Source organism: Schistocerca cancellata, chromosome 1, assembly GCF_023864275.1.
Source record: "Schistocerca cancellata isolate TAMUIC-IGC-003103 chromosome 1, iqSchCanc2.1, whole genome shotgun sequence".
NCBI classification, from domain to species: Eukaryota; Metazoa; Arthropoda; class Insecta; order Orthoptera; family Acrididae; genus Schistocerca; species Schistocerca cancellata.
The window spans coordinates 854,923,917-854,940,008 of NC_064626.1; the positions used below are offsets into that span (position 1 = coordinate 854,923,917).

Below are 16,092 nucleotides of genomic sequence, written 5' to 3' on the forward strand. Positions count from 1 at the left end.
GGCAGATACTTGGAAGTGCGCCGATTTTTATGAGGAGACAGGATTTTTTTTTGTTTGTAATTTGTGGTAAGGTATTATGGGACCAAACTGCTGAGGTCATCGGTCCCTGACGAGACAGGTATGGCAGAGACCCAGACGAGCATCGAAGTTGGTGTCGTGTTGCAGTACGCGGGGTCGAGCACGGCGGAGCACCTGTACGTGGACTACGGGAACATCACGAACGTGGTGACGGTGGGGGACCGCGTCTTCGTGGACGACGGGCTCATCTCGCTGATGGTGCGCAACGTGTCCGAGGACGCGGTGCAGTGCGAGGTGGAGAACGGCGGGAAGCTGGGCAGCCGCAAGGGCGTCAACCTGCCGGGCGTGCCCGTCGACCTGCCCGGCGTCTCCGAGAAGGACGCCGGCGACCTGCGCTTCGGCGTCGAGCAGGGCGTCGACATGATCTTCGCCTCCTTCATCCGCAACGCGCAAACCGTCCGCGACGTGCGCGACGTGAGTGAGCGGGCATCTTTTCTTAACATCGCTCCTAGCACACCATGTACACTTTTCCCATCCTCGTCCAAACTGAATCTCCCACTCTACAGCTGTGTCTGTCCTGTTTTGAAATGCCCTGCAAGATTTGAACTGTGCGTCGGTCAAGATTCGCATCCAGAACTTTGACTTTTACACGTTTCCTATACTCGTCCAAACTGAGTCTCCAACTCTACAGCTGTGTCTGTCCTGTTTTGAAATGCCCTGCAAGATTTGAACTGTGCATCGGCCACGATTCGCACCCAAAACTTTGACTTTTACACGTTTCCTATACTCGTCCAAACTGAATCTCCCACTCTACAGCTGTGTCTGTCCTGTTTTGAAATGCCCTGCAAAATTTGAACTGTGCATCGGCCAAGATTCGCACCCCGAACTCTGTCTTATGCGGACAGTGCTCTTACCCACTGCGCTATTCACACAAAGTCCACGGAATCTGTGAAGTGCAAGACTCATTTTGCAAAAGATCTCGTAGGCAGGGATAAGCCATTTTTCGATAAAGTTCTCCTTCTACAGAACAACCAAGTGTGAAGGAGAGTTTCTGTGAAATTTGGGAAGTAGGAGAGAGGTTCACACTGAACATGCACTGACTGTGGCTGACGAGCGGACAGTACAAACTTCCCCTCACCAATCTGATTCACAATGACAGGATTTGTAGGGCACGACTAGGAATTCAACGTATGTGAACAGGAAGGCGCAATTCTCAACCGTTCTCGAGAAGATCGAGTTAAAATTTTTTTTGACATGCTTATATAGTTTGTATAGTCGCAAGTATTTAAGCAGTCCGCAGCCGAGTGAGTAAGGTCGTAGCTTCACAAGTGCGTGCTCCCTAGATCGAATCTGGCTATTGGTACTTTATTTTATCCCTGCATTATTCTGCCAGCAGATTTGTTATGACAGTGGAAATTGTCAATATTCAACTATTCATTTATTATTTATGTAATATTTATCCTGAAAAATGGAAAATACTTCTATGTAATGAAATTGAAAATTACAACATGATACATAAGAACTTTCAGTCAAATTAGTACAATCCTTACATTTGTATTACTGTTCAAATGGTTAAAATGGCTCTGAGCACCATGGGACTTAACTTCTGAGGTGATCAGTCCCCTAGAACTGAGAACTACTTAAACCGAACTAACCTAAGAGCATCACACACATCCATGCCCGATGCAGGATTCGAACCTGCGAGCGTAGCGGTCGAGCGGTTCCAGACTGTAGCGCCTAGAACCGCTCGGCCGGCTTATATTACTGTATATACGTTTGTCACAAGTATAATATATAACCTATTGAGCGCTGCACGACTGATACTCATCGTAGAAATGTGGAAAACAATAAACGTGTGATGAACGCGAAATTTTTGCGTAGGCATGATTTCTCATTATGTCTATTGCAAAACACACTTGGTTTACATTCATATATGGTTCTCGGTCATCACACAATTAAATGATGCATATCGAAGCACATCACCGAATATTCTTACAGACGACTGATCGTGTGCGATTTATCGAATTTTTATGCAGCCCTCTCTAGAAGCTATCTTTCTATTCTGTTGGATGAAGTACAGGCAATTTTGTAGCCGCTGTATAAGATTCTTCGCCTGTGTGTAAAAATAAACGTCGCAAGGCTGCACCAGTGGAGTTGTTTTTTTATTATTTTAATAGGGTATTTTATTGTTTTATTATTTTTGATAAGGTATCGATAGCTAGATTCGATGAAGGTATCTTGCGCTTGTGAAACTAATCGCTTACTTCCTCAAGTAAAATTGAAATTTGTTTTAAGGTCTTATGGGACGAAACTGCTGAGGTCATCGGTCCCTAAGCTTACACACCACTTAATCTAACTTAAACTAACTTACGCTAAAGATAACACACAGCCGGCCGAAGTGGCCGTGCGGTTTTAGGCGCTGCAGTCTGGAACCGCGAGACCGCTACGATCGCAGGTTCGAATCCTGCTTCGGGCATGGATGTGTTTGATGTCCTTAGGTTAGTTAGGTTTAACTAGTTCTAAGTTCTAGGGGACTAATGACCCGATAAGTTGAGTCCCATAGTACTCAGAGCCATTTGAACCATTTTTTTTTTTTTTGATAACACACACACCCATGCCCGAGGGAGGACTCGAACCTCCGACGGGGGAAGCCGCGCCTTCCCCAAGCGTGGACTCATTGAAAGCTAGTGATCGTAAAAATCACACAAACAGGCCTATAATTTTTCGAACTCGATTTTCTCGAAAATGGTTCAGAGCTGCGTCTTGCTGTTAACATATGTTGGAGAACTAGTCGTTCCCTACACACCCTGTCAATATGAAGGGAAGTTCGTACAGTGCCCTTGTCAGCCAGCGGTCGACACGCCGCGAGCCGCATGCGCCCCTGCGTGCCTTCTCCATGCAACCCGCAACTATTTTATAAATAAACATCTTATCATTTGGAAATATTTTAATTTCGCTCCAAAACTGAAATCCGAGTGACAGTGACGGCCGAACGAACTGACGACAATTACTGCCGCTCGGCACCAGTGCCGGCCGATCGAGCGAAACGAGTTATTGTGGGTCCACGGCGCTGTACGAAACTGACAACTAATTTGTTTTGAATTTTGCTAAGAGTGACCGTTTTCTGTTTCACACACTTGAGTTCACAAAGCTAAATAACGTTTATGCAACGCAATAATACGTCTGTTATTTCAGGATTTACTCGTGTTGTGGACTTAATGATTTTCAATGGTGGCTTAAAAAAAGAGAAAGTTACTGGAAGAAAATAGTGTGTTTAACGATACAAGGGTAGATTTACACTTCCTTACTGACTGTGAAGGAAAACCCCTATGATTAACATGTCAAAAAACTTTTGCTGTTCAAAAAGATCATAATCTAAAACGCCATTATGGAACGAGCATAAGGCAGTTTTGAATGTCTTGTGGGTGGTGTATGGAAATGTAAGATAACGCACTCCGATCGTCAGAAAAGAACCAACAAAATGTTTTTAAGATTCAGATTCGAAGTAACGAGTCAGCCAGAACGTGCTCACCTAGTTCTGAAGATCGGGACAATAATTTATGCTAGAAGCTTCAGAAAACGGTGCGATTTTTGATTGGTTCTTTTTATCTGTAGAGGGAAATGATGACATTTCCAGCTTTGGTGCAGCTACTAGTATTTGTTGGTGGAACTGATCACAACTTAAATTATTTAGGGAGTTTTCCAGTTGTGCAGCTTGAAAGAAATAAAATTATTTCGCCACTTAGAACACGCTTTAATATTGTGAGGTCACGGATGAGCTTTAACCGTACCCCTATAATGATATAAGACCTGAATCCAGTTGCCTTTGTGCAGAACAGATAGCTCCCATAAAATCATGTGCATCTTAAATAGAAGTTCCACTATGGATAATTATATGAGACATCTGAAGTTAAACAGGAGTGGTCGAGTCATACACGAAATGTGGGAAGCATACCTCACAAAGTTTACTGAGTAGGGTTTCATCTAACTCTGGAAAGAAACAAGAGGTCACAACGAAGTCCTGTCTATTACTAAAATCCATAGATCTCGCTTCTGAACATAGAATGGGAAAACAAGTACTATTAGGTCCATCAGATTACAAATGATCTATATCAACATATACAATAATACCTTGACGTAGGTGGCTAAACTTGGAATGAAAGTGATGATAAGGAGTGAAATTAACTATATCCACGTAAACCATCAGTGATTGCTGAGTTAACCATAAGAATGAAGGATCAGATCCATAAAAGAACATACATCCATCGTTTCCCTTGCCTAACTGCCTGTTGAATTGAACTCGCTGAGTGCAAGGACGAATTTAGAATATCAAAACCTAACTCGAATCAGTGGACTTTGAGGCCATCTTGAAACATCCCTTCGACTACTTTTCTGAATGCAATTCTACAGCCCACAGAGTTTGTCTCCCTGATCTCCCATTGTCTGCATCACTGTGGCGTGGAGCGTAAGGAGTGCAGCCCAGAACATTCCTGCCATGGGACCTCGGCTTTCAGCACTAATGCTTTTATGACAATGACGTACTTGCCATTGTTCCCCTGTGCCCCTTCGTGTTTTCATCGTCAGCAAGCGAACTCCAATTTCCAGAAAAATGACAGAGCTCCCTTCACCATAGAAAGAAATGAAATAAGAAGTACTAGTTATTTTTGCACCCACTGGTATTTATTTTACTTATCTACATACCCTCATGCATTACTTGTGGTAGAAAATTGGAAATTTGTGGTAAGGTCTTATGGGACCAAACTGCTCAGGTCATCAGTCCCTAAGCTTACGCACTACATAATCTAACTTGGACTAACTTACGCTAAGGACAACACACACACACCCATGCCCGAGGGAGGGCTCGAACCTCCGATGGGGAGAGTCACGCGGGCCGTGACAAGGCGCCTAGACCGCGCGGCTACCCTGTGCGGAGCATTACTTGTGATTAGCTTTAATTTAATCGTCTTATTGCATTAAATGGGTCATTAATTAGGGTACAGAGTGGTATTTTTTCTGTAATAGTATCAGTGCATTTATCATGGCTAAAATTGGTAAGCGTTACAACTGATGCAGGGAGAAACATGACTGGACAAAACAAGGGTTTAGTTAGTAGAATTAACCTAAACTGACAGGAATAGATCGGGATATTCCATTATTTTTCCACTGTCTTGTCCACCAAGAAGCATTATGCTACAAAGTTCTTTCATGGAAAGAAGTAATAGACATCGTGGTATCACCTGTAAACTTCATCAGAAAAAAATGCCTTATACATTTCAAATTTCAAAAGTTTGTCAGATATGGAAGCGGATCATTGAGATGTCCTGTATTATTCTGAAGTGAGATGGTTAAGTAAAGGACCAATACTGAAAAGATTTTGACCTGAGGAAAGAAATCAGCATATTTATGATATTAAAGGTAAATGTGTTCCAGAGCTTACAGATCTTTAATGGTTAATGGACCTTGGATTTTTGACAGATTTAAGTACTGAGTTAAATATTCTGAATATGAAGCTACAAGAAAAAATAAATTAATGTTTTATATTCACACAGGCGTAAGGTAAGACGAAATGAGAAACATTCCTTTAATAAAACATACTGGCGAGAAAATGATGGATCATTTCCAAACTGCAAAAGAAACTGTCGAGGAAGTCGGAATAAATTTTCATCGACAAAATAACAAAATGAAATGGATTTTAACAAGAGATTTCAACGAGAAACATTGTGGCTTCCAGAAAGTTTCTGGTTAACTGCAGATTTTTGCAAACCCTTTTGCATGTGATATTGATGATGTACCGAGTAATTTAAAAATCAGTGTGACTGACCTTCAGTCTAATGACACTCTAAAAAAATCTTTCCATGAAATCAATATCTTGGAAAATTTTATGGTAGTTGACCATCTATTTGGAAGAACTGAGATGGTCTGCTCAGGAAATAATTACAAGCAGCACTTGCTTACTGAGCAAATTGTTTAATTCTCAATAACAGAAAAAATAAATATTGTCCTCGTTCCATAGATTAGAATTTGAGTGCTATTACGAATTTCTGCGACAGAAACGAACGCAAACATCCGGCAAACAGCCAGTCAAATATAGTCTCAGAAATCACTTTAAAGTTTGATTCGACTCGCATTTGTAATTATTTTGAAGCTCTCACTTAACTTTTTTGTCTCATTTTCTTTTTGTCATTGTTCCTACTTATTAATTAAATGATGATAAATAAAATGTAAAAATAAATGTATGTGCTTTTGAATTTTTAATATCATCGTACAGCTATAGGTACACAACATTTTTAAGAAGTGTGGCCCGCCTTTATTTCATTTTGCCACTATACGATCCTTACTTTCAGAAGGTTGCCGACCCCTGGGCTAAGCCAGTTTTCTACAACAGCCTTTCTTCCGGCAGTGCTAGTTGCGCAAGGCATGCATGAGAGCTTTTGTGATGTTGGGTAAGCTACGTAGGACAGTGGTACTGACGGAAATAAATCTATGAGTGCAAGTAATGAGTCACGCCGGAAGGCTCACGTTCTCATCCGGTTCACAGTTTTAATCTGTTACGAAGTTGACTCATTATTCTTCCACTGTTATTTCCTACGTGGCCGACACAATCTTCCGGCATTTCTTCCTGTCATTGTGGAATTTTTGATCTATAGTGCTGTAAGTTGTTTTTCGAATCGTCACCAGATCTGTAGCTCTTGTGACCGTTAATAAATCAAAAGGAGGTATGATCGACTCAGTAACCTTAAGTGAAAATTATGTTAAAAGAAGTGGTGTAACCAAGTTAGTGGTGTATGAATGAAGATGATTGTCGTACTTCCTGTTATAACCGTTTCTTCCTGCCTCTGTCGTCAGATAAGTATTTGTTTACTTCGAAAGAAGTTCTGGTCTCGTTGGCCGTGACAGCTTCGGAGATCGGACCCTATAGCAGGCGTGTTAGATGGGGAGTGTTTGAAGAGTGAAGAATTATGGGGAGGGGGAAGGTTACAGAAAGTATATTGACTCAATCAGAAAAAAGAAATGTAAGGCAGCATGTACAGTGCAGAAAAACAACCAACGCACAATATCGGATTATCAGTGACGATAGCCTCTTCTCCAAGGGAGAAAGAGTTTATACAAAGAAGAACACAGGTAATTACTGAACAAGTCCGTTCTAATACACCGAAAATCCTAACAGGACAAAAGAAAAAGAGGGAGAAACTGGATGGCCATGAGTGTAATCAAGACTCGTTGCAAAGCCGGTGTGTGCGGTAAGCTTACCAGAATTGCCTCGGAGTGCTGTTTACAGTTGTCTCGCAGCAGCAGTCGACTACATCTTATCGCGACGTGATCGAATTGCTACCACTATTAAACTCTGCACGTCTGACACCAAGGTAGTGGAGGTCAGAGCATCCTATACACAAGCTAAGATGGCCGCAGACTTCTGCGCCAATCTTCACGAACGATCAACACCCGGCAGACGAGAGGAGAGTGTGTATTGGCTAGTTTTATGGCCTAGGTGGAGTACACGGGAGAGGGTGTGCTGGTCTCCGTCGCTACTTCTTTGTGGTGGGAAGGAAGGTGTCTTCCGAGCTCTTAGGTTGGTTATTCCATTGTAGCGTCAACTTGAGAGAGCGGAGAGAGAACTTGTTCTTCGTGACTGCATCTTTTTAAGCTGCATTATGACTACTGGGGCCTGCCATCTTATTACTTTATGCAGGCCGTAGTGCTCCACACAGACGTCATAGCCAGTATCCATGGCCACCACCACGCAGCAAAATTGTGCTACCCAGTTGAGGCCACGGGCACTATTGCCCCATGCAGCACCATGTGGAACTGGGGCTGTGTGGCGTTCTTTTGTCTGCACTTTGCTGTTATCCTTTATTTACTTGCAGCAATTACACTTATTTTTTAAAGAAAAATACAGAAATTTGGAAGTAGAAAATTATAAATTTATATTATAATTTAAGAAGAGAATAAAAGAAGACAAGAAAGAGTAGATATAGATATCCCTTTACCAGCACCGCCTGGGTCTTGGTATTGAACTTCAAGTCCAGCGTCCACATGTGGTACTCCCCATTTTAGTATTGTTAGCATGAACATTCCTCTTCGGGAAAAATCGATTTGTTCAGTCCATGCGGATCTAATCTGTATTAGTGTTGTTTCTTAGACTGCTGTGTGAACTGGTGTTTGTTAGGTTACATAACAACTACTACCACTAAGTAAGTCAGTAAACAAATTCTGCTTGGCTTTGAAAAATATCCTGGGTCAGTGTAACCTAATTAAATATACACTGTTCCTACGTAGATGTAGAAGATATAACAAGCCACTACTAACCTATTATTAATCTTGTAAACAGAGTTTTGTAGAATAAAACTAGCCTTTTTGAGCAGTGAACCAATTAATTTTGTATAACTGCGTAAAATGCATGATATGTTTCTGTTGTGTATTTACACTCTTTGAATTTGCTTGCTTACTTTATATTAAATTTGTATTACATTCATATTATCACATTTACAATGACGTATTTATTTATGTAACGAGTTAACAGTGTTGGTTACAGGTTTAACCTTGGTTCTAAAACAATATCTACCCACGGACTATTCTAATTACTCCCACATTTAATTAGATTCATTCATAATCAGATATAAATTGCAATCTTTCATTAACGTTTAAGTGTGTAGTCGTGCACGTTTCTCTTGTTTTATGTTACGTATATTTTGTGTGTCTACGTTATGTCATTGTTGTTACTGTCACTCGTATCATAGTCAGTACTGGAGCGACTCGTGCTATCTGTGTCGGTTTGTCCTTGTCTTCTGCGTCTTCTGTATTGATGATTCTGCTTGTATAGGTCATGTTCTGCTTTTCAGATGTTGTTGGCGATTGCGCTCAACTATGTCTAAGTATATGGGTTCCTCAGCGCATCATATAGTGTTGTTTCCGTTATATGTTCTACGTTATTACGTAACTGCCTGTATCTAATGCATTTCAAAAGAAAGTGTTCTGGGGAATCAATTTCCCCCGCATGTGCAACGATTGGTTTCTGAAACCGACATGCGCCGCAATTGCGTGGGATAAGGGCCATGTCCAGTCACAAAATGAACCATGCCTCGTCCGAGGTTGACATGGCGCAACCGTAAAATGAATAGACTCGACGACCCTAATCAATGTCGTCCCACACTTTCTGCCAAGTGTCCACCCGCAAATTTTTTAGTTGGCGCCTGTCTTCTGTGTGCTGCCCCGTGATCTGCAATACCGTATTGTTGCTTATCCGCCTCTGGACCGCCTTTTTTCTCACCGTCCCCTGGCTACGTTGCCGTTTGGGATCCGTGTGGTTCAAATGGCTCTGAGCACTATGGGACTTAACAGCTGTGGTCATCAGTCCCCTAGAACTTAGAACTACTTAAATCTAACTAACCTAAGGACATCACACACATCCATGCCCGAAGCAGGATTCGAACCTGCGACCGTAGCAGTCGCGCGGTTCCGGACTGCGCGCCTAGAACCGCGAGACCACCGCGGCCGGCGGATCCGTGTGCAACGTGTGCTAGAGTCGCTCGGTGTGGAGTCTGTACGACCCCAAATCCAGGGTTTTAACCACCTGCCACCCTCGCTACTGGAAAGGCCCGGTGTGCTTTTAGATTTGGTGCGGTACAGGAGAGATAGCACTCCTGCTTCCGTTTTTAATCGGGTCTTTTCTGCCGTATTATCTGAGCACCACGACCATGTAGCTGTTTTTACGGATGGGTCTAAGCAGGACGGCTCTGTTGGTTGTTCTGTCGTCTTTGCGGATCGTGTCCTCAAGGTCAGACTGCCTCCCGAATTTACCATCTTTGACGCAGAATTATATACCATCTTGCGGGCACTGGAGCAGATGAGACTTTCTCTCAGTGTTAGATTTCTCGACTGTTCAGATTCTTTGAGCGCCCTTTACTCTCTCCAGCGTTTGTATCCAGCAGATAAAGGAACCCAGACTATCCACAACGCTCTCCTCCAACTACAGCGACTGGGGAAGCAGATGTCTTTCTGCTGCGTGCCAGGACACGCGGGAATTCTGTGGAATGAGAGGGCTGATCGAGCAGCCAAGGAGGCGTGTCGTGACCGTCAGGTCTTTCAGTGTGCTATCCCACTGCATGCCCTCATCTCGCTGTTGAGGTATAAATTCCTGCGTCGTTGGGAACATGAATGGCTAGAAGTGACCGACAACAAGCTCCGTATGATCAAGCCCACAACTCGGCCGTGGCGTACTTCCTTCCAGCCACGTCGACGGGACAAGGTCATCCTTACTCGTCTTCGCATCGGCCACAGCCCTATGACGCATAGATTTTTACTCCGGCGAGAGGACCCTCCGATGTGTGGTGCTTGTGGCGTGCAGATCACGGTGCACCACATTTTATTGGACTGCATTTTGCGGACTGCAGCGAATTTGCTCGGCGGATCTGCAGTCTATTTTATGCAATACTCAAACGAATGTGGTTCGGGTTTTGAAGTTCTGTGAATTATCCCACATTTTTAATAAGATTTTGGGGAGATATTTTTAATGTGTCAACGGCGTTACTGGCTCACCCAAATTTTTTCGTAAGTGGTCAGTCAGTCTCATTTCCCTGTGCTGTTCTTTTAGCTCTTTTGAGGTTTGTTTTCCCTCTTTTACTTTCTTGATTAGCTATCTTGCCTCCTCATTGGTTTTAATGCATGTGAGAGTGCCTGTGCGATAGTCATTGTGTGGTCGTTTCGTGTGCATGCGTGTATGACAGTTTTCGTTATTATCCACATTCGTTTGTTTTCATCGATGTCAGGGCGCTGATAACCTCGCCGTTGGGCGCCCATAAGTTCCCAAACCACACACACACTGATCTGCAATACTCTTTCAGGTTCATCCATCTTCAGCCAATATATTGCAGACCGATATCAAACGGTTATATCGATCGGGTGTATTTCAAGTATCACATACAACGAATCGACTTGTGATACCGAACGTCCCTGATAGTCTAAGGAGCACACTCCGCTGCCCCCACCTAACAGTGATAATGTTCATGACGAGAGCGAGTTTATGTGCCCACGTACTAGATGCAAAGCTCAATACGGGCTCGAAAAGTGCACAGTGGTACATTCTTATGTGTGTGAGCGGTAGTCTGTATCGTGTAGAATTTAGTTTCGTTAGTTTGCGAAGTATGCCTTCGGCTTTTTTTGTGATTAGTCGCATATGTTCGCTGAAGCTATGTCCTTCGTCAATGTGTACCCAAAGATATCTAATTTTATGTTTGTGTTGTTAATTTTAATTGCCGGGTATCTTTGTAGTAATATTTTAAGTATTGGGTACGCTGTTTTTTGTGCTGCTATGGATAACTTGCTTTGGTTGCACTGTTGTTGTATTGCGTGTAGCATACCTACTGGCTTGTTTTCCGACACTGCCAATGTTTTGGGTGATATCACAACTAACAGGCAGTCAGCATACGCAACGATCCCGTGTGAACGTTCATCTCCATCGATTAAATTCCAGAGCGTTCAATTGTGATGTCCCAGAAGATGGGTCCGCAGATAGAGCCTTGTGGACATCCTTTGTTAATCCTTTTTACAACCTCACGGTTGCCCTCTTGCCACCCAGCCGCTTTATTCCGACAACAGTCTCGAAGACTATTGTGCAGGGGTCCGCGTACCTGTAGTTCTCGAAATCGTTCAATCATTGCTGGCCACCAAAGACTATCAAAGGCACCAGCAAGATCAGTAAGCATCGCAGCTGCGTACTTTTGAAATGTCTGTTCTACAATTTGAAAAGGCCGATTAATCGTGTCGTCAATAGATTTTCCCGGTCTAAAGCCAAACTGGTGCTGACTAAGGCGATGTAGTTCCCTGTGAGCTTGGAGGCAGTTACATGGAAGCCTCTCATGGACCTAAGCCAACGTATTTAACAAGCAAATTGGACGGTACGATTTTGGTTCTGTTCGATCCCTATCTGCGACTTTTTTTATAATTACTGTGTTGGCTGTTTGCTAGACTAGAAGCATCCGTCCCAGCTTCAGGGTATCACTTATTAGATTTTTTAAATATGAGGTTATCTGCGGAGAGACCGGGCGCAATGTTTCTGATTGTATATGGATTGTATATGGTCTGGTTCTGGTGTTTTCTTGTTTTTCAAGCCAGGAATTGCTAACGTGACCTCCTCTCGCGCCAACGGGCCGGTGACGTTTGGTAGTGTTATCCCTATACATTGTCTCCCTAAGGTCTATCTGTGTGCTTCTGTATCTGTTCGTGGATCGTCATTGGGGAGACGTTTGTCGAGCAGATATTATGCTGTTTGTCTCCCTTCCCGTGTCATAATTCCGTCATCTTGCCTTAGTGTAGCCAGTACAAGAAGGTACTTCATTTTCTCAGTTGAAAGTTTGTATGATATTCCCCATGTGTTCTGTTGTAGATGTGTTGTAGTGCTCCTAACGGTCTTGTCTGATGGTGATTAATACCGTTTTGAATGTAGTCTTTGCGTCCTTGTATTCTTGTAGTCGAATCTGTCTGTTTCGTGTGGTGGTTGCCTTGTGGTAGAGCCTTCTCTTGCGGCTGATATCCGATCTTACTCTAGACAGCTCTAGGGAGCATCTTTCTTACGCCGGTTAGCGAAAACCGGTATGTGTTTTCGTTGGACAGTTTGTAATATTTGCTGAAGTCTATATGTCCGTAGGTCTACACTTTCCTCTAAGTTTGAATCCCCACCCAATTGGCCTGCAACATATATTTATTTGATGATGCTGTATGATTTGCTGTGGTCTTTGTGTCAATGATGAGTGTACTATGTTCACTTGTCGCCACATTCAGATACACACGCAAATCTTTATTTCTATATTTATAGCTGTATGGTTAACTATAGTTAGACTATGTGATCAAAAGTATCCGGACACCTGGCTGAAAATGACTTACAAGTTCGTGGCACCCTCCATCGGTAATGCTGGAATTCAATATGATGTTGGCCCACCATTAGCCTTGATGACAGATTCCACTCTCGCAGGCATACGTTCAATCAGGTGCTGGAAGGTTTCTTGGGCAGTGGCAGCCCATTCTTCACGGAGTGCTGCACTGAGGAGAGGTATCGATGTCGGTTGGTGAGGCTTGGCACGAAGTCGGCGTTCCAAAACATCTCAAAGGTGTTCCATACGATTCAGCTCAGGACTCTGTGCAGGCCACTCCATTACAGGTATCTTATTGTCGTGTAACCACTCCGCCACAGGCCGCGCATTATGAACAAGTGCTTGATCGTGTTGAAAGATGAAATCGCAGTTCCCGAATTGCTCTTCAAGAAGGTTCTTAAAACATCAATGTAGGCCTTTTCTGTGATAGTGCCACGCAAAACAACAACAACAAGGGGTGCAAGCCCCCTCCATGAAAAACACCACCACACCGTAACACCACTGCTTCCGAATTTTAGTGTTGGCATTACACACGCTGGCAGATGACGTTCACCGGGCATTCGCTATACCCACATCCTACCATCGGATCGCCACATTGTGTACCGTGATTCGTTACTCCACACAACGTTTTTCCTCTGTTCAGTCGTCCAATGTTTACACTCCTTATACCAAGCGAGGCGTCGTTTGGCATATACTGGCGTGATGTGTGGCTTATGAGAAGCCGCTCGACCATGAAATCCAAGTTTTCTCACTTCCCACCTAACTGTCATAGTACTTATAGTGGATCCTGATGCAGTTTGGAATTTCTGTGTGATGGTCTGAATAGATGTCTGCCTATTACACTTTACGGCCCTCTTCAACTGTCGGCAGTCTCTGTCTGTAAACAGACGAGGTCGGCCCGTACGCTTTTGCGCTGTACGTGTCCCTTCACTTTTCCACTTCACTATCACAACGGAAACAGTAGACCTAGTGATGTTTAGGAGTGTGGAAATCTCGTGTACAGACGTATTACACAAGTGACACCCAATCACCTGACCACGTTCGAAGTCCATGAGTTCCGCAGAGCGCCCCATTCTGCTCTCTCACGATGTCTAATGACTACTGAGGTCGCTGATATGGAGTACCTGGCAGTAAGTGGCAGCACAATGCACCTCATATGAAAAACGTATGTTTTTTGGGGTGTCCGGATACTTTCGGTCACATGGTGTATGTCTATACTGTTACTGCCACCAGCATGAACTATATATGTACGTGGTTGTCCTTCTTTGTTGATAATGTACAGGTTGATCGCACTTAGGACGTCGCTGATGAACTGATTTTGGTCATCTACCCGATCACAATGCCACGAGGTGGATCTAGCATTGATGTCGGCTGTAATGATCACCTTCTTCACTCTCGAGTAAAGTGCTATCATCTGAATCGTGTCTGTGTATGGCTGAATTATGAGGGAGTTCTGGGCATGTAATGACGCCATTACCAATTTGTCTGTACCCTTGATTATAATATATTACAATATGTTGGTTGCACAATTGTGTTATTTTTTTTTAGCCTGGGACTTGCGGTCCATTAGCACTATAGCAGCGATAGCCTCTACATCTCATATTATCTGAGCTGTTCGGGGGGGGGGGGGGGGGGCAAACATATTAAGACGTTAAAGTCTTGGGCCATCCTGCGGAGTTCCACACTTACAATTCTACTCCTCATAGCACTGAGCTGCAAGATTTTGACGGCTGCCTTGTATACACGTAGCACTTCACACCCGGTTCCTCTGGGTCAAAGTACACACTCTCGTGATTCCTGACAAGGTCTTCATACGTTTTCTTAATGTTGTGATCTTTTGAACGCCGCCTATAGAACTGTCTCAGAGATTAACAAGCTCATTCCCATCAGTGGGTAAGTTTTCCTTGCGAAGGATTATCCTATCCATCTGCTCGGTTGTATGAAGCAAATGGAATAACCCTTCTCATGTGTTAGTCGCATAACTAACGTTTGTGCAGCTTGCAGTATATCCCTTTGCTCGAAGCTGCTGAGCTTGAAGCGCAGTTCAAACGTTCTGCAGTTTGCTGGTTCTTGAGTATGATTATGTACTTGTTCATCCAGTGTGTTTTTCGGTTCAGACTTAATGTAATTAGTTACTTTCATCTTATGACTACATAATTGTTCGTCCTTTATGTCGTTCACCGCTTGTTACTACACCTCCACCTATCTTTTTTACATTCATTGTTATAAGAATGAACTTTTCTTCCCCACTTTGTTTTATGGCTTTACATTTTGTTATTAACTTGCGTACCTTGCTGGTGTTGTCACTGCTTACAGCGGCTTTGCCCTTTTTCTCCTTATTTATGTCTTCATTTTTAGTGATTGATGCGATTGTCACCACTTCATCACACGGCATATCAATGGGGAGTATTAGGGTTGTTTTTATTTCATCACTCGGCACATCCTTGGGAACTGGTGGTGGTTATCCTACTCCATCAGTTGCCACTTTTTTGGGGATTGGTGGAGGTTTCCCACCTTCTTCACACGCCACATTATTTGAGATTAATGGTAGTATCCCTACACAATAACTCGCTACATCGTTTTTACTTTCTTTACACGATACAATGTTGGTGTTGCTCTGTTTCATGGTCATTACTATGGGTGGATGCGATGACCTCTCATTGATGGTAGAACTGGTTTCCCGTGGGTCGCAATATCGTCCTGAGATAAACTTAACAGGTTTGATGTATTATTTACTTTTTTTGGTGTCATACCTGTCTGCACATTCGGGATATGTCTGAGATATAATTGATTGTTTTGTGCTTTGTTGCGTCTCGTAGATGTTGTTGCGAAATGACTTTTGACACTATCTATTTTGTGAGTGAACGGCCGGTGTATGTGAGATACTTTGAGTTTGTCTCTCAATTATTTCCTATTCTTCTGCTCTATAAATTAGTGCAGTCTGAATCTAGTCCATAGCATGAGTTCACGTTTTAGCGTAGTGCAACTATGGATCTACCTTATCGACGTTACAGTTCTGGTCCAGATAATTTATATTATCAAGATATGGCCTGCGTGTATATTAACTACGTTATTTCATTTTTACTGGTTAATTTGTCCCGCTGCAATAAACCATACTACCGTCGCCTTTCTACGGCGCGGTACTAGCTTGCACTTCTTGTGCATACAGATCGTTTTTTCATCCTCGTTATAAAAATGTCTGATTCTG

The 16,092-nt window shown here is 43.1% G+C and overlaps 1 protein-coding gene across 1 annotated transcript in view; it reads left to right on the forward strand.

Annotated features, from left to right (window-relative positions):
- LOC126107449 (pyruvate kinase-like) overlaps nt 1–16,092 on the forward strand; it is a 130,550-nt gene that overhangs the window by 40,066 nt on the left and 74,392 nt on the right. The window contains exon 3 of the mRNA XM_049913340.1: nt 166–492. Within this exon, the coding sequence (XP_049769297.1) occupies nt 166–492 (327 nt within the window). The remainder of the gene's footprint in view (nt 1–165; nt 493–16,092) is intronic.